The following is a 17,031-nucleotide window of genomic DNA, read 5'->3' as shown; positions in this document are numbered from 1 at the left end:
CCTCCCCTCCCCCGCCCCCACACACACACCCACACACCCCCACGCCCACAAACCCACACACCCACACCATTCTCCACCCATAACACATACACCACACACACACACAACATACATGTCACACCCACACAGGAAACAAACCCACACACGCACCTGCGTGATGTAAAGCGACATGATAAAGAACGCCGCCGACGTGAACCATGCCATCTCTATGCTGCGGTAGCGCAGCAGCGCGTACGCTACCATGAACCCGCAGGCGGCGGCATACATAAAGAAGGAGCTGACGAGGCCCTGGACAATGGCCATCAGCATGGACGGCATAGAGAACCTGGTCCGGGGGGGATTGGGTGGAGGATTGTGGATCACGTGACGGAGGTTCGATGCTTGGCGTGTGGGAAGGATTTTGGGGCGCTGGGGTGCTTGGGAGGCGGGCGACGGTATGAGCTTGTGTGGCGATCAGGCTGAGCAGGAGGGGGTGAAAAACACATGGCAAGGCGAATGCAGGCGTCCTTGTTACATTAAGGTTGGGCGTGGGAGCTGCGCTCAAGGTCTGCACTGCGCGGCAACAGCTCTGGCAAGGCAGGTGCATCGCTCCCTGCAGGTTGGAAAGGGCCGCCGGCAGTGGGGGCGGGAGCCGCTGCCGCCCTGCTCACCGCCATCTGTGGTAGAGCTGCAAGTGCATGACCAAATTGTAGTACCCTCCTGCCACGAAGTACGCCATGAAGAAGGACCAGACCATCCAGCTGTCGCACATCAAATGGTTGGCGTGAAGTTCAGTGAGAAGATGCGGTTGCATAGCTGCTCGTCACATCACACAAAACGCTCGCAGCGGTGGTCCGTCCTACACCGAACGCCGCGCTCACTGAAGCAGCATCCATCTTGCGATCCAACCAGCAGCCGCATGCGGAAAGCGGCGCTCCCATGCCCGCACAGTCGCGTCGGACGCGGCCTCGATGCGTTCATCTCCCTTCCTGCCCCCTCCATTGCCTCCGCACCCAAAGTGTTTGTCATCAAGGCGGCCGTTGTCGATGAGGCCACTGCCGATCGTCCGGGATGCGAGCCACTGCAGCAGGAAGGGCACCACCCAGAACAGGCCGTTCCCCACCTGCAGGCCAATTTTGAGGGGTGAACCACAGCCGTTTAGGGACGAGTGCCGGTGGTTGTAATAACCACCCCCTCTAGTTTTGGAGGCCACTTCTTCAGGGGGATCAGCGGCATGGCAGGCAGGAGGTCCAATCGGATGAATGGCAGCTGAGCCGCCGCGGGGCGCGCAAGCCTGCAAAGGAACCAGGATCCCTCAAGGTCCTCTTTCCATATAACAGCACCCCCACTGGCACGCCCACCCAGAGCGAGAACAGCGCGGTGTGCTGGGCCGCGCCGTCCGAATCTGGGTCGTCCGGCGGCATCGCCGGCGCAGGGCGCGCATCCTCGTCTTTGTCCGCAGCCGCCCCTGCCGCCTTGGCTGCGTCGGCCGACGCCGCGTCCTTCTGCTGCTGATGCTGCTGCTGGTGCTGCTGCTGCTCCTGCTTGCCGCCCGCCTGGCCCTGCTGCTTCTCGGGCCCGGCGTTTTTGCTGGCCGCCGGCCGCGTCATCTCCTGCGGGGCCGGATTCGGGGCCGCCTGCCCCGCGCCCAGCAGCGCGGCGCCGCCCTTGGGCGCCACGCGCTCCGCCGCAGCCGCTGCCGCCGCCGCCTCGGACAAGAGGTCTGCGGCAGTCGAGTCCTCAGATGCGTCGTCCGCCGCGCCGTCCGAGGCCGCATCGTCGGCGGCGCCTGGTCTGGGGAGGTGCGTGCGGTGGCGGGCCCAGAGGATGCGTCCGAGGCGGAACTTGTTGAGCCCGAAGAACTGCATCACCTCGTTTGCGATTCCGATCTGGGGTTACGGAATTGAAAAACAGGGGGGAATGTGAAAGGGGTGAGGGAGCAACGGGAGGGGTCCAGTGACGAGGGACAGAGAGAGTCAGACAGATTGCCGGGTCAGCAGGTGCGAGAGGAGGTTTCAGGCGCTGAGAGTGCAGGGACAGTCCGGCCGGAATCGGGCCGAAATCAGTGGTGCATCAGGCCGGCTGACCTGCTCGAGGTACACGGTCAGCAGGTCAATGTCAGAGATGTACTCCTGTAAGCATTTGGTGAACAAGAACGAGATGGTTCGTGTGGGTGTTAGCACAGGGGTGTGCGCGGATTCCTGGTCAGGTCATGCAAAGGAGCACGGCACAGCTCTGCCGCACGCGTCGCTGCTCAGTCACAGCCGCCCAGAGGTCCATTGACAAGACCGGGTCCAGTGCGACGCCTCAACTCCACCACCAAGACCACCGACGCTGCTGCAACCCCAGCCCACGCGGGCGGCGCGACCAGCCCCACCTCGGGCTTGTGCTTGGCACACTCCAGGATCGCGTCCAGCAGGGCGGGGACGGCAGCTTCCAGGCAGATTCTCTGGACCTGCGTGAGGAGCGAGGGGTTGTTGGGAGGAGGGGGGATGGGCCACGGAAGCCGCGCGATTGGAGCAAGCCGCCGCGAAGAGGGCCGGCGCGGGCGCCTGCGCCGCCACCATGTGCAGACACAGGTGCCTGGCAAGGGGCGAACCGCAGCCCACAAAACGGCCTGCGTCCGCCGGGCCGGCGCCGGGCGTGGCCTTAGACCGGCACGCCCCGTTCAAAGTCTCAAACACAACCCCAGCCCGCGCCTCCTCACCTGCCGAAGCAGCGACATCGTGCCCGTCGTCACCGCGCGCTGCTCGATGCACCAGCCCGCGGCCGCCCCCAAAATCGCCTCCACCGCCGCCTGCGACACCTTAGTCGCGCCGCCGGTCCCCTCCTCTTCATCCTCTTCCTCCTCCTCCTCTTCCTCCTCCTCCTGCGCCTCCTCGCCCGCGCCCTCCTCCCCTTCGCCCTCGCCGCCGCGGCCCTCGGCCTCCGCCCGCTCGGCTTCCAGCCGCTTGATCTGGGCGTTGACCATGATCCGCCGGAGGCTCGCCCGCCAATGCGGGAACGTCGCCTGCATCCACGTGCCGTCCACCGACCCCGACAGCAGCCGCAGCCGCAGCTGTCGCAGCAGGTGCCGCAGGTGTTGCGGGGCAATCGGCTCCGACTCGAGGCCGCCTGCATCCGCCAGCCCGGAATCGCCTGCGACGCCCACGGCGTGCCGCTGCCCAGGGCCGCGGACGGGCGCGGCGCCGTGGTACAGCGCAGATGGGTCCTCCGCCGCCGCTGCCGCCGCGAGCGCGCGCGCGGTCTTGTCGCCGCGTGGGCAGGCGGCGGCCCACGCGACCATCTCCAGAATTTCAGAAGGCGTGAGCGCCGCCATGTCCGCGACCTGGCACTCCGACACGAACGGCGGCGCGGACGGCGCGGCTGAGATCGCGTCGGCGGCGCCGCCCTCCTGCTCAGCGGCGGCCGCGGCGGCGCGCTGGAGCTCCTGCTGCAGCGCCTGGCGCATGGCCGTGCACCATGACTCGGCGAGGCGGCAGGCGCCGACAGAGTGGCCCTTCAGGCACAGCCAGCTGTGGATTAGCGCCTGCGCGTGCGCGCCACCGTGATGCACGGGGGTTGATGAGATTGTAAGCACTTCGCCGCGGTTGAGCCCGCAATGTGAGTGCAGCAGCGCAGCCAGGCGCGGGGCAGCATGAGTGCCGGCGAGAGGGCAGCCGCCCGCAACGGTGATGAGCCGTGCCGCACTCAATGCAGGCGCGGAGAAGCGTGCTTACTCCTCACGCGTGCATGCAGGCGTACACGCACGCGCTCACATCCCAACACACACACGCGCGCGCGTGCACACGTGCGTGTGTACATATACGCACATAGAAGACACACGGTCACTTCCACTCCTTTCCGTTTCCATGCGCGCGCGCACGCACGCACTCACGCACGCACGCACGCACGCACGCACGCACGCACGCACGCACATGCACGCACGCACACGCGCGCATGCACGCACGCGCACGCGCGCGCGCACACACACACACACACACACACACACATACACACACACACACACAAGAGAGACATGTCACACACACACACCTCGGCGACCGACGGGCACGTCTCATCGACAAAGAATGTGTAGGCGATGCCCGACACCTCCGCCGCGACCTGTGCCAGATCGTCAAACGTGGTCACCGCACCAGACACCACCTGCGCGAGTGTCACATGGCACGCGCGTGTGCGCAGGGCCATAGGGCGAGCAGGCGCGGCGGCGTTGGTTTGGTCGGAAATTGAGCGCTAGACAGCCCTGCGCCTTGTGCTTTTCACCAGGCCAAAGGCTGCTGAAATCGAGGCCATCCGATTGGCCTCGCGAGGCGAGCCGAAAAGGCACCGCACACCGCACGTGCGCGCCGCGGGCACGGCGCCAGCTTGCCTGGTCGAACGCATGCATGGCCACGGGCCGCAGGTTGGCCTCCGACGCGTCCAGCGGGCGCCCGTCGCTGCCCAGCGCCATGCCCGTCATTGTGTTGTCGATGTAGGCGCTGCATGACGCAGGCAAAGCCGCAGGGGTTGGTCGTCAGGTAGAAAGCAGCAGAGGGCAGGCGGCGCGCACGTGCTTGTGGCCCCGGGGGGGCGAGGAGCGGCAGCCGTGGCAGGGCAGGGCGCGCTCCGCCGGCGGAAACCGCCCCCGCATCGCCGGGCGCCGCAAAGCGCGGCCCCGCCAAAAGCCCCTGCCCCGCGCAAACGCGCATGCAGCCGCGCAGGCCCCCGGTCTGATGCGCCAGACGATGAGGGGGCCCAATCTCAAACCCTAGACCCTCAACCCTGGAAGCCTGAACCCTGAACCCTGAAACCCTCAAGCCCCACCTGTTGACGATGCTGTTGGCCAGCGCACCAAAGCTGGTGCGCAGCGTGTTCATCCCCGTGTGCTGGCCGCTGAACGTGGTGCCAATCCCCAGCCCGTTGTTGTCCTCCGGCGCCGCCGTCCCTGTGAAGAGGCTGGACATCAGCACTGCACCGCTGAGGTTCGCGTCCGAGGTCAGCCCCATCTCGTTGCCCCGCCGCGACGCCCGCGCCGCGTCGAGCGACGCGCGCGGCCCGAACGACGGGCGGCGCGTGCGGGCGCGGTGCCCCGGCTGGCGCAGCCCGAAGCCGCTGATGCCGGCGGCGCCGCCGGCGCCCCAGCGCGCGGCAATGTTCTCTGTTAGATTGTTTGTCATCTGCGTCGACATGCCAACGCCGGACATGAGCTGCCCCGTGTTGGTCAGCCCCGTGACCGTGCGCATGGCGGTCATGTTGGCCGTCGAGCTCATGGCCGACAGGTTAGACCCCCCGGTGCTGAACAGCTGCCCCGACGCGGTGACGGTCGACCCCGGGCCGCCCGCGGCCGGCGTCGCGGGCGCGGCGACGGCCCAGACGCGTAGGTAGTGGCCGCAGGGGGTCTCGCCGGTGAGGGAGGCGCGGGGGCAGAGCTGCACCGCGACCTGGCCGCCCTCCATGTGGTTCAGCAGCTCCTGGGGGGTTTTGACAGTGCACGTGTGTTTGCGTGCAGTAGTGAGTAGTGTATGTGCATGCGTGCGTGCGTGCGTGCGTGCGTGCGTGCGTGCGTGCGTGCGTGCGTGAGTGCGTGCGTGAAATTGTGGAGGTGCAAACATGCAGATGGGAGGTAGTAAAGATGGGGTGTGGGCAGAGGCGAGCCGCACACGCCCGCGGGGCGCTGGCGTGGGATGTTGGCTTGTTGGGTCAAGGGCGGGGGCTTGGGTGTCGAGGGCGTTGAGGCTGATGAGGTGCCCCACCAAAGCAAGGGAGCATGGCTGCAAAGCACCCACAAAACCGCCCGTACTCGAGCGTCCCGCACGCGCAGGCTCCAAGGTGGTCATTCCCACCTGCAGGTCCCCCCTCAGAGCCGCCGGCAGCGCCGGCATGCCCGCCTGCGCGCGCTCCCGCATGTCCCGCGTGATCAGCCGGCTCGCCGCGCCCGCCGCCCCGCCCGCCGCGCCGGACGCGCCCGCGGCCGCGTTGGCGCCGGGGTTGAGGTTGCAGTACTCCTGGCCGCCCAGCACCATGTTGAGGGCCTCCACAATCGACGCCTCATTTGTTTGCGGCGCAGACAAGATCAGCGGGCCGAACCCGAGGGCCCCGCCGGGCGGCACCTTCGCGAGCGCCGTCCAGAGGCCGCGCGACGCGCCGCGGGTCGCGGTGGTGTATATGAACGTCATCGCCGCGTGCGTCGCGGCCTCGTCGACCATGGGGTTCTGCAGGACTAAGGGGTGGATGCCGTGCGGCCGCGGCCGGCCGTCCCCCGCCTGCTGGAACCGCGCGAGCGGGCGCGTCCGGTTGAGCAGGCCCTCCAGCGCCGCCATCGTGGCCGCGGCCGGCGGGCCGCCGGGCGGCGCGGCGCGCTCGAGCACGGCGTCGGTGTCGAAGACGGGCGGGAAGCTGCCCAGAAGGTCCGCGGCCCGCTGCTTGTGGCGCGCGGGGACGCCCGCGGCGCCGCTCTCGGCCCAGAACGAGCTCCAGTCGCTGTGAAGGGTGCGGCGGCGTGGCGTGGCGCGTGGATTGGGGTCAAGCAGCGACGGCGCGTGCGGGCCAGCATGCAAACGTACCCCCAGCCAGACAACCGCAGACCACCGTGTCCTCTGGAGGTGCATCTTGGGTGTCTCCGCAAAAGGATTAAAGCAAGAAAAGATGATATTAGCGAGGGCGCACCTGTCGGACGGCCCCGCCTTGAAGGGGACCTTGAAGGCGCCGCTGGAGATGGCGTCCTCCTGCCCCGGCGGCGCGTTGGGGCCCAGGTGGAGCATGAACAGCTTCCCCAGCGCTGGAAGGCGGCAGACTGCGCCGTGGAGAGGGGGGCGCGGTTGCAGGGGCGGGGCCTCGTCGGAAGGGAGAAATGGGCATGTGAGGTGGGAGGGGGAGAGTCGGGGCGCCGGCAAGCGGCCGGGTATCGGCCGCCGCTGGCACTAAACGCCAAGTCAGGGCGCCACGGCGACAGCGGCGGCGGCACGCATGGCATGCCCGCGCCGCGGCCGCGGCGAGCGCTGCCGCGGCGCGATGCGCGGATGCAGAATGATCGCCTCTACGAAAGCACGACGTAGTTGTGCAGCGGTGGTGCTGGCGCATCTGCCCCTCCTCGCGCAGTCTCCGCCGTGCGCAGGGCAGCCCTGCAGCTGCACGCGCAGCCCCCTGCATGCACCAGACCCCTGCCCCCCTATCATCAACCAGCATGCTGCATGCGCACCCGACAGGACATCATCCAATGCTGGCGGGACCTTGGGCACAATCCTCGGGGGCTTCGGCTCGGCCGCCTTCCCCTGCTGCTGCTCCTGCTCCTGCTGCTGCTGCTGCTGCTGCTGCTGCTGCTGCTGCTGCTGCTGCTCCTGCTGCTGCTCCTGCTGCTGCTGTTGCTGCTTGCCCTGCTGCTCCGCCGGCGGTGGCTTGGGCGCAACACTCCCATTCTGTTGATCGGCGTTCTTGCCATCGCCGTTCTGCCCTCCGTTGGCCTGCTTTTGATCGCCGGCCAGCCCCTTAGCGGCATCCCCAGCCTTCTCATCCGCTCCCTTGCTGCCCGCCGCCGTGCCCGCCGCTGCCGCGCCCGCCGCCGCTGCTGCCGCATCCCCTTCCGCCGCGGCCGCAGTCTGCTTCTCCCGCCGCGCCTCGTGCCGCCGCTGCCGCCACCTCGCAGCCGCGGCCAGCAGCGGCGCGAGCGGGTTGAGCGGGCGCCGCGGCGGGCGCATCGGGTTGGTGCGCTCGAGGTGGCCCACCGCCTGCAGGAGCAGCAGCTGCACCAGGGTAACCAGGTGGCTGTTGTAGACGTACACCGTCGGCGACCCGTGGCTGCGCCTGCGGTCGCCAGCGCAGTTTTGTGTGGCGCGCACACTGTCAGCGGCAGCTTACTGCAGATGCAGCCGCCCACACGGCAGGCAATTCAGTGAAGGAGGCACGCTTAGCAGGAGCACGCAGCAGCGCACACGCGCGGTGCACGCATGTGGCAGAATCTGCGCACCCAAAAACAACGGTGGGCCGCCTAGGGCCGCATGCAAGCACACACAACATCCTGCGTGGGGCCACATGGGGGCCGCATGCGCACCTCATGAGCGCCATGAGGATCGCGCTGAAGAGCAGCGCCACGCCAACAATCTTCAGCCGCACGTGGTGCCACGGCAGGCCCCCCAGCTGCCGCACCAGCACCACCCCCACCACCAGCGACCCCCATTCCCAAGCATAGTTGAGTGGGGATGAAGTGGCTGCAAGGCCGACGTGGGGGCGTTTTGGGCGGAGGGTAGTGAGAAGCGCGAGCAGGGGCAGGTGCAGAAATGGCGCTGAGCAAGGCCTCAAGCTGTGCTGCACAGGGCCCCTCCTTCCAACGCCCGCGCGGAGGATGGACCCGAATCAAAGCTTCCACTGCGCCGACAAGTCGCCAGCTGCCGCACATGCCGCGCACGCTGTGCCGCGGCAAGGCAAGGACACCGCCGCATGCTGCAACTTCCTGAACAAACTCCAGGCGTCCCGTGCGCTGTCCATACCCCGCGTCCCCTGCTTGCGCGCCGCGCATGTTTCGCCCGCTCTGCGTGCTGTGCGCGCTGCGTATGCCTCACCCGGCATGATGCCCGCCACCACCAGCATCAGGTCCCAGCTGACATGCGCCGCTGCACCGATGCCCAGCGCAGCGGTGATATGCGCCAGATTGAAGCAGACATCCGCCGCCTGCATGCTCTTGAAGAGCCGGAAGTACCACGACAGCAGCGCCGAAGTGCACTGCAGCAGGACCGCTGCGCCCATGGCGCCCCTGCGGCGCGCGCCGTGGCACGTGCGGGTGGCGGACCGGCAAGTTAGTTTCATATTGATCCGTGTGGCCTAAGGTCTCGCAGTTGCCACCCCAGGTGCAGCAGACGTCCCTGCCACAAATGAGCCGGGTCCGACACCAGCAGCGGCCGGCGATACGGCTGCCCGCCTTGACCCACGCCCGGAGTCACAGCCACGCGCGCAAATCCAGGTCATGTGGCGTTGCAATCTTCTTACCCGACGGCATAGTATGCGGGTGGCAAGAGGTCATAGCTGCGAGGCGTCCCCCCCGCCGGGCAGACCAGCAGGGCTGCGCACGCATATTGCGACACCACCAGCAGCTGCAGCAGCTGGCTGTAGGCGAAGCGCCGACCCAGGCCCAGTAGCGGCAGCAGCACCGCGAGCGTCGCTGCAGAATTTGGGGAGTGCGCATTGCGGGCTGGGTGGGCAGCGGCACGGCCAGCGGGCAGCTCTGCGCGACGCACCATCATGCCGTCACTTGTTTTGCGGTGCAACGGCGGGTGCACGAGTCACGTGAAGTTTTTGCATATGTTTGCTGTCACGCACACCGCATCAACGCCGTTCCGCTCACCTGACAGGGCCAGATGCGGGGGGGCATAGGCCGCGGGGGCGCAGAAGCCGTCCACGCCCCCTGAGGCCATCTTTAAACGTCCTTCGTGACGATTTTCACGCGCTCAACTGCCCAAACTGCGCTCCATAACGCTGTGAAGAACTCGGCTCTTTTCTTCGTCTATTGCGTCACAGCTCACCGCACGTCAATAATGATTATCTAATGATCCCGATTGGTTGTGGCCATGCTGACTGGATGCGTGTCGCGCGCCGCACCGAAATGCGCGGTGCGCGGCCGAAAGGGGCATTGTCACCCGTGCTACCCGCACGGGTGACAGGGCCACTTGTGTCCCCCCCGCCTGCTGCCTAACCTGAATTGGTGTTCTGAATTTTATTTGGATTAGCATCGCGGGCCCCCTCCCCTGCCACAAGCCCGCCGTTAAAGAGTATAGAATTTCAGTGCGTGCACAAGCCAAACTGAAACATCTCGACACTGCCCCATCCGCCTTCGCAAACCCTATCAAACCCCTCGCATAAAAGCACAGAGGATCGCAGAGGTTCCTTGTTGTAAGGCCGCTTTAGAGGCAGGTTCAATGCTCCCATGAAAGGCGAATCTTTTTCAATCCAAGTGTGTGGCGGCTATGCATGGCGCGGTTCACAGTGACTGCACCGCGGGTCCAAAACAAATCAGGGGAAAAGGGTTTGGTGACCCATGATGAGGCACCCATGCTCAAGGGTGCCAAAACCCTGGTGATGTAAGAGCTGAGATGCGCGTCCCGCGCACGCTAGTTGAAAAAGCACCAGCCAGACTGCTCACACGAGGTGGTCCTCGCAGTGCTGCAGCTTGCAACTGGCTGAATCAGTGCCCGCCGACCCACCCATCCACACCATACAGAGCCACATGGCACCACAGTGCAACACACTGTGCCCGACAACCCTGTGTTTGTCCCTACTCCGCAGGGAAGCGGCCTCTTGGTTGCCGATTTTGGGAACGACGTTCCAGCACCTGCGCCTCGCAACCCGCGCAATTTTCAGCTTGTGATACTCATCAACTGCAGCTTTCAGCATCTTGGCCTTGAGCAGCAGTAGCCGCATGCGTCTAGAATGCAGGCATTCATTTTGAGCGCGGCGCCGCAGGCACCGGAGAGCGCGTCAGCAGCTGCGCCCCAGGTCTTAGTGGCCCGGCAACCTTTACGCCTTGCTTTTGGCAGGCTAGTGTGCTGTGCCCTGATGGTAGGGGTCACTCGACCGTGACCTATCTATGCAAAACATCCGCCACAGCAGGCAAGGTGCACTGGCATGCACAGCACTTCGGGTTGGTGCCAGCTCATCCCTGTACCACTAGTGTGGAGCAAAATTGGGGGCCGCCATGATGACCACCACTGATCAGTTGTCGTGAACAGGTGGTATGGGGCCGTGTGGTGCTGGGTGTGCTTGGGCCCGTGGTTCCTGGGCCCTGGGTGTGGCAGGATGTGAGCTGGTCAGTTTCTGTGGCTGCACAACAGCACGCCCTATTAGCATCTACTGTACATAAAAGATGAGAAAATGGCCCCCGTGCCTTCGTATCCTGTTCCATAAGTTGCAACAAGGTGGTCCAGCTTCGGGTGTTGCCAGCACCTGCCAGAACGAGCACAGCACGCCTCCTCAGCGCAGCAGGCACACAGGCAGCCTTAGCCAGCCTCAGCCTGTTTGATCAGAACAGATATCCACGACAGCAGTATTCAAGGACCTGCACAACAAGTCCTTTCTCTGGTACATCATGGCAACAATCCTCCGCCTTGCCTGGCTCGCCTCGACGCCCTTGCACCCGTCAGCGAGTAACTTGGCGGCCTTGCAGCAATCACGCATGTTTTCTGATGGCAAGATCGGTGCTGACGACGGCGAGGTCGCTGATCTGATTGAGAGCACCATTGTGCGCGGCCCCAAGAAGAGGGACGGCAGCCAGCGGCCCCTGCTGCTTACCACGCGCAGAGAGGCCCTCGCGCTCTACCGCGACGTGCTTCGATACTCCAACCTTTTTGTTTGGCGCGACCAGCATGGGCGAGTCTGGCGCGACGTCATACGCAGCAGCGCGCGTCAGGAGCTCGAGGCTGCACGCCGCGAGGACGATCCAGAGCTGGTCAGCAAAATGCTAGTCACCGGCAGGGACGCAGTGCAGAAGACAGTGGAGCAGTTTATGAAGCGGCGACAGCAAATTATTGAGGAAGAGGCGGCGGCGCGTGACGCGGGCGGTACTCCTAGTTTTGGCGGCAGCGGCGATTTTGCAGGCAGCGGGGGCAGCAGCCGGGGCAATGCTGGCGGGCTTGGCAAGGGTCCTGTGCACGGGTAAGGGGGCCGGGCTGACAGATCAGAGGCGTGACACGCAGTTCAGGTGCTGCAGGCGGGTGGCGTTGAGCCTTCACTAAGGCCTGCAGCGGTATCAGTCAACTTGCGACCAGTCAGGACAGGACACGGCACAGAAGAACAAGGTGAATGATGCACACACAGGTTCTGCTCGTCAGACATGCCTGCAACGAAATTTGGGGTCCACTGCGAATTTAGTCCCTCCCAGCAGCAATGCCGCCTGGTATTTGGCTGAGCTTAGAGGCTCCTCTCTTGATTGCGTGTGTTGCAATGTGACGCACCCATGCAACCATGCTCGTCGCGCCCCCACAGGTCGGCAAGATGCGTCGACAGCGCGTGCAGCACAGCGGCAGTGCACCAACGTCCCAGGCATTGACGAGGAGATGCATCCCATCGGCTGTCTGGCTGGCGGCGAAAGCGCTTCTCGTTCACATGGGTGTCGTAGCGACTATGCTCCAGAGGCAGCTGCTCACCAGGCAATGTGCTCTTGTGTTGGCATGGTGACAGCCACTGCCTGATTGAATGTGTTGAGTGCAGGAAAGCGTACTCAACAATTGGTCACCCACCCGTCCGGCCTGACTTCCAGATCAATCACAAACAAACCAATTCACAGCATCTGTCGATTGCGGCGCCCGCGCGACGGGCGTGCTTGCGCCACTTCACAGGCGTGGCTTGGCAAGCTGCCCGACACAACCCGCACGTGTCATCGCATGCGGTTTGAACCAGTTGATGATGGGGCAGGGGTGTGGCACTGAGTGATGTGATGCCTAGTGTGTGCAGCCGTGATGCATGCCGGTTTCGGCTCAGCTGTGGGCCAGTGACCTGTAGCAGCGCTAACCAATCCGTTGGATGCTCATGCGCATGCGCGGGACGCCATCGCAGTGCGATCTTCTGTCAATGGGCGCGCCAGCTGGCCGGCATGCGAGCATCGAGCCGGTGACCTTGTGATATGTTTTTGTATGTTTTCACTTCATACCATTTGCACCAACATTTGAAGAACGCCATCCACAATGAAAAGTCGCTACCAAACTTTACTCATATCAGGAAATTGTGGTCCAAGTTGCAAATGATGCTGCTGACCGGCTGCATCGTGCAACACTCAAGTGTGGGCGAGACCACAAAAACGCATGGGCACTACCGTACAAGGGGCAGGGTTGTCCTGGTCAGTGATAAGCAAGATAGTGAAATCAGTCAGAAATTACTGCAAAGAAAATTCAGCTCGTTTGACTGTGCTCGCCGTGGGGACAGGCGGTATGGGAGCACACCACACTGGGTGGTGGGGTGGGTGGAGAAGGAGCAGCACGGGACATCCTGGCCGTGAGGTGTCATTGACCAATGGTGGTCTGCATGCATGTGGTGAATCTGCCCCTTGTTGGAATGGCATTAACATTTCTGCCAGTCGGTGGGCGAGCGAGATGTCTGATGTGTATCAGGACTGTGGTGAGTACACTCAACAGCAGCTGGACAGCAGGGTATGCAAGTCAGTCATGCAACTTCAGGTGACTGCCTTTGCAGGCCCACGCAGCCGCGTGACCCGGTTGCACCCGTGACGGCCGGTGTGCACGGGGTGCGTGTCCTTCCAGACAGCGAGAGCGGCTCCAGTGGAGTGGAGGCTGCTGCTCAAGCTGACTAGCCACAAGCAAAAGCCGCCGATGGTTGTCGTGATAAGAAAACAATAGTGGGACATTAATGGAAATACGAAGATAGCATGCTCACCACGGCTCTGCCGCGGCAGCCCATCGCAAGCTAAAGCGCCCTGTCGCACGCGTGCCCTGAAAATCGGAGAAAAAATCATGTGCGCAAGTACTGGGGAACACACCAGTGGTGTTGATGGGCGGCCTGCTTTGGGGGCCCAGAGCACGGTCGCTCAACCACTGTGCAAATGCAAGTGCAGGCTCGCATCAAGCGACCACGCGGCGCCCACCAGACTTCGCTTTGTCAATGGGTGAGCGGAATGGGTCGGGTAGCTGACCCATCACTGTTTGTGGTGCCAAGCACAAGAAAGCAAGGTGGCCGCTGCCACCCCAAAAGTGTCTCGGGCAAGCAGTTGGTGTCACACCCGCTGTCTGCCAGGTGCTGCTTTTTTTGAGCAGCGCCATGGCTTTAGCCGCTAGCCTTCTGCCACAGCTGCTCCTTCACTCCTCCCCTGGAGCGCAGCCACTGCAGTAAGCTGAGAACGCGCACTGCTGACCAGATGTTTTCTCCCAGGGGATTGCAAAACAGAGACGCTCCAGCCAGAGGCTGCGAATGACCCTGAAGGTCCGGTTTTGAACGTAACACCTCACGCAACGTCAGGTGGGTGCTGGGGGCACCGGCCGCGGAGCTGAGCGGTTGTGCGGGGCTGCGGCCACCCAGCTCGACGGCGCCTCGCCACAACGGCGATGCTGTGGAGAAACAGAAATCCGGGTGATACCCGTCTCGCGCAGTGATTATGAACCTCTACTGCCGGCCACGCCTCCTCAATAGCAAGTAAGCAGTGTCGAGAAATTACGAGTGCAGCTGGGGACGTTGATGGCCACACTTCAAGGTCCATGCATGCAGGTGGTCGTTCGTATTCAAATGTTTCATTGATAAGCTGCACTTTCTCTCGCGAACAGGCAGCGAGAGCATAAATTGAGCTTCAGATCGTCGTTTTCCTTCCTTGCTGTGTCTACGAGTTGGCTATTTGAACTGAGTAAGGGTCGGGGGCCTTGCCCCCGTCCTCTTGGGACCACAGGAGCCTGCCAGTGGAGCTGTACTGATGGTAAATGCCTTTGGGCTTGACGGAGTTCGTGGCGGCACGTCGTGACTGCACGGGGAATCTGGATCAAGCACGCTTCTTACATTGCAGGCGCAGGTGGCGGACGACGGGTCTCAGGGCGAGTCCCCGCGGGATCCGGAGTGGCCGCGTCCCACTTCATGCGAGCACATGGCCAGGCTCTACGTTGCGGGACTTCCGAAAAATATGATCGAGTCGCAGCTTAGGCCACTGTTCAACCAGGTGAAGTGGCTGGCGTGCGTACCGCAGGCGCCATGCGTCCACAGACCGCGCACGTGACGGCACCCTGCATCGCCCATCATCCATGCCGCCGCAGTGCGGCACCGTGATCGACGTCCAGATTCTGCGGGAGCGCGCTACCGGCCAATCGCGCGGCTGTGCGTTCGTCGGCTACGAGACTTCACAGGAAGCGGAGGCCGCGATCGAGCAGCTCAACCACCGGGTGCACCTGCCCGGCGCAGCCACGCCGCTCGAGGTGAGCTGCAAAACAGTCTGCCTCTGCTGTGTGCGGGCCGTGGCCGGAGCGGCACGCGGCTCATCACAGCGAGCTCTGGGTTGCTGTGGACCCTACCAGGCGCCAGCTGCTTATCAAGGGGTACACAGCTGGCCAGCCACCGCTCACCCCCGCTGCCCGGCCACCGCCGTGAACAATGCAGGTCCGTTTCGCGCGCAGCCGCCTGTTCATCCCGGCTGGGTCGGGGCCGTCCGACAACAGGCAGCTCTTCTTCTCGCGCGCGCCACTCAGCGTGGCTGAGAGCGAGCTTGAGGCGCTGTTTGCTAGGTGCGAAGGGCTCGCGCCTCACCTTTTAGGGACGCTGGCCCATGAGCTTTGCGGTGTGCGCGAGGGGGCAGCTGCTGCAGCAGTACAGCCAGCAGGCGGGCGGCAGGCCCGGGGATTGGCAGGGGCGGGGTGTGGCGATTCCATAGCCTGAGCAACAACAGCGGAGCCATGTGCATGCTGGTCGCGCGGGCAGCCCCCTGTCGCTGGCCTGCTGATGCAGCACTGGAAGGGCGGCACGCATCCCATTCTTGTGGCTTTGGCCCGGGCAGGTTTGGCACGGTAGACACCATCAGCCTCTTCAGGGAGCACGACACGCGCGCTAGCAAGGTGGGTTGCGCCGCGGTTGGGTTGCGTGCGGGCATGTGCAGCAGCAGCAGCAGCAGCTGCTGCTGCCGCTAGCAGCTGCTGCTGCCGCTAGCAGCTGCTGCTGCAGCTGCTGCTGCTGCTGCGGCCACTGCTGGACACTTGTGGCGTGTGGCTTCTTTGGCTTAGGGTGAAACAGAGGAATCATCCCATGCCTTGGGCCAGCAGAGCCAGTTATCTTGCACGTCCTGTACACATGCCCTCCCGCGCGACACACACACACACACACACACACACACACACACACACACACACACACACACACACACACACACACACACAAACAAGGCCCTCGCTGTCCTGCCGTCGCGCAGGGCTGCGGCCTGGTGATGATGGCGTCACGCGAGGAGGCGGTCGCAGCAATGGACAGCCTCGACGAGCGGCACACCATGGTGCGCCCTTGGACCGCAGCTTTGACCGCGCGGCCCGCTGCTTGCGCCTCGCAAGGCGCCGCGTGTTTCGCAGGTGGCGCCGCGGTGACTGCGTTGCTGCGCTCGCGTCGTCGCATGCCTGCCAAGGCGCACCTGGACCCGCCATCGCAGGCTCGCCCAACGGCGGCGCCTCCCCCCTTCCAAGCGCAGGATGGCGCCGCGGCGCCGCTGTCCGTCAAGTGGGCGGACACTGACTTGCGGGCGCGGCGCAACACGACTAAGGCGGGCGCGGACGCTGTCGGCCCGCCAGGGGACCAGTTGGACGACCGCTCGGTGGGCCAAGCGCCGATTGGGGGGGCCACGTCATATGAGACGCGGCGGTGCTGAGCTGCAGCGCGCGAAACAGCATCGCAGGGCGCCGGCCTGCGCCGCGCGACGGCGGCGACGGGGCTGCCGAGCGCGTTGTGGCTGTGTGCAAGATGTGGCGTGGTGTGGCGCCTTCTCGGGCCTCTCGCATGCGGCTGCGCCCCCGCCCCTCAGCTCACTGGCCCGGCCCGCCGCCGGCGTGTCGCAGGTCTTCTTCGCGCGCGTGCTGCGCAGCGCGACCGAGGAGAGCGTGCGCGCCCTTTTTTCGCGATTCGGGCGCGTCTCCGCCGTCAACCTCTTCCGCGCATTCCAGGCAAGAGCGCGCGCGGCCCCTCCAGCGGCGCCCGGCCCTCGCCGTGTCCCGCCCCAGCTCCGCTCAATGCCCCGCAGCGAAACGGCGCGCGGCGAGCACAGGCATCCTTTCCGCGCGCGGACCCGGCACCGCCCGCCGCCCGCCGCCCGCCCTCGCAGGGCGCACCCACCAGCAAGGGGTGCGGGCTGGTGACGATGTCGTCCGCGGGGGACGCGGCGCGCGCCATCCACGAGCTGAACGACCGCCACGTGTGGCAGGGCATGGGGCAACCCATGGTGAGGGCGCCGCTCTGCGCGGCGGGGCGCGGGGCGCACGCTCATATGCCCCTGTTGACGCGAGCACGCCGCGTCTCAGGACTCTCCGAACCCGAGCGCCTCGTGGATGCGGCAGGCCGGGACCGTCGGCGCGCTCACCCTACACACACACACACACACACACACACACACACACGCACGCACGCACACAC

At 64.9% G+C, this 17,031-nt stretch overlaps 3 protein-coding genes across 3 annotated transcripts; 2 read left to right on the top strand and 1 right to left on the bottom strand.

Moving 5' to 3' along the window:
• Positions 1-646: 646 nt before the first annotated feature.
• MNEG_5665 (hypothetical protein) lies at positions 647-9,362 on the bottom strand (the record flags this gene model as incomplete). Its single annotated transcript, XM_014045861.1, has 16 exons — positions 647-740; positions 993-1,102; positions 1,341-1,868; positions 2,067-2,111; positions 2,357-2,434; positions 2,687-3,508; positions 4,015-4,125; positions 4,319-4,457; positions 4,783-5,429; positions 5,802-6,438; positions 6,625-6,736; positions 7,157-7,758; positions 8,006-8,162; positions 8,514-8,704; positions 8,938-9,109; positions 9,293-9,362. The coding sequence occupies 16 exons, from the start codon at positions 9,360-9,362 to the stop codon at positions 647-649; spliced, it is 4,515 nt and encodes a 1,504-aa protein (XP_013901315.1).
• Positions 9,363-11,116: 1,754 nt separating this feature from the next.
• MNEG_5664 (hypothetical protein) lies at positions 11,117-11,599 on the top strand (the record flags this gene model as incomplete). The annotated part of the gene is made up of 1 exon (XM_014045860.1): positions 11,117-11,599. The coding sequence occupies one exon, from the start codon at positions 11,117-11,119 to the stop codon at positions 11,597-11,599; it is 483 nt and encodes a 160-aa protein (XP_013901314.1).
• Positions 11,600-14,557: 2,958 nt separating this feature from the next.
• On the top strand, positions 14,558-16,273 carry MNEG_5663 (CUG-BP- and ETR-3-like factor 5; the record flags this gene model as incomplete). The annotated part of the gene is made up of 6 exons (XM_014045859.1): positions 14,558-14,593; positions 14,688-14,846; positions 15,028-15,152; positions 15,422-15,479; positions 15,830-15,907; positions 16,097-16,273. 6 exons carry the CDS (start codon positions 14,558-14,560, stop codon positions 16,271-16,273), a joined length of 633 nt encoding a protein of 210 aa, XP_013901313.1.
• Between the last annotated feature and the right edge of the window lie 758 nt (positions 16,274-17,031).

The sequence above is a fragment of the Monoraphidium neglectum genome (genome assembly GCF_000611645.1).
Source record: "Monoraphidium neglectum strain SAG 48.87 unplaced genomic scaffold scaffold00861, whole genome shotgun sequence".
Lineage (NCBI taxonomy): Eukaryota > Viridiplantae > Chlorophyta > Chlorophyceae > Sphaeropleales > Selenastraceae > Monoraphidium > Monoraphidium neglectum.
The sequence above is the reverse complement of the archived record's forward strand: the minus strand, read 5'-3'. Positions and strand labels throughout refer to the sequence as shown.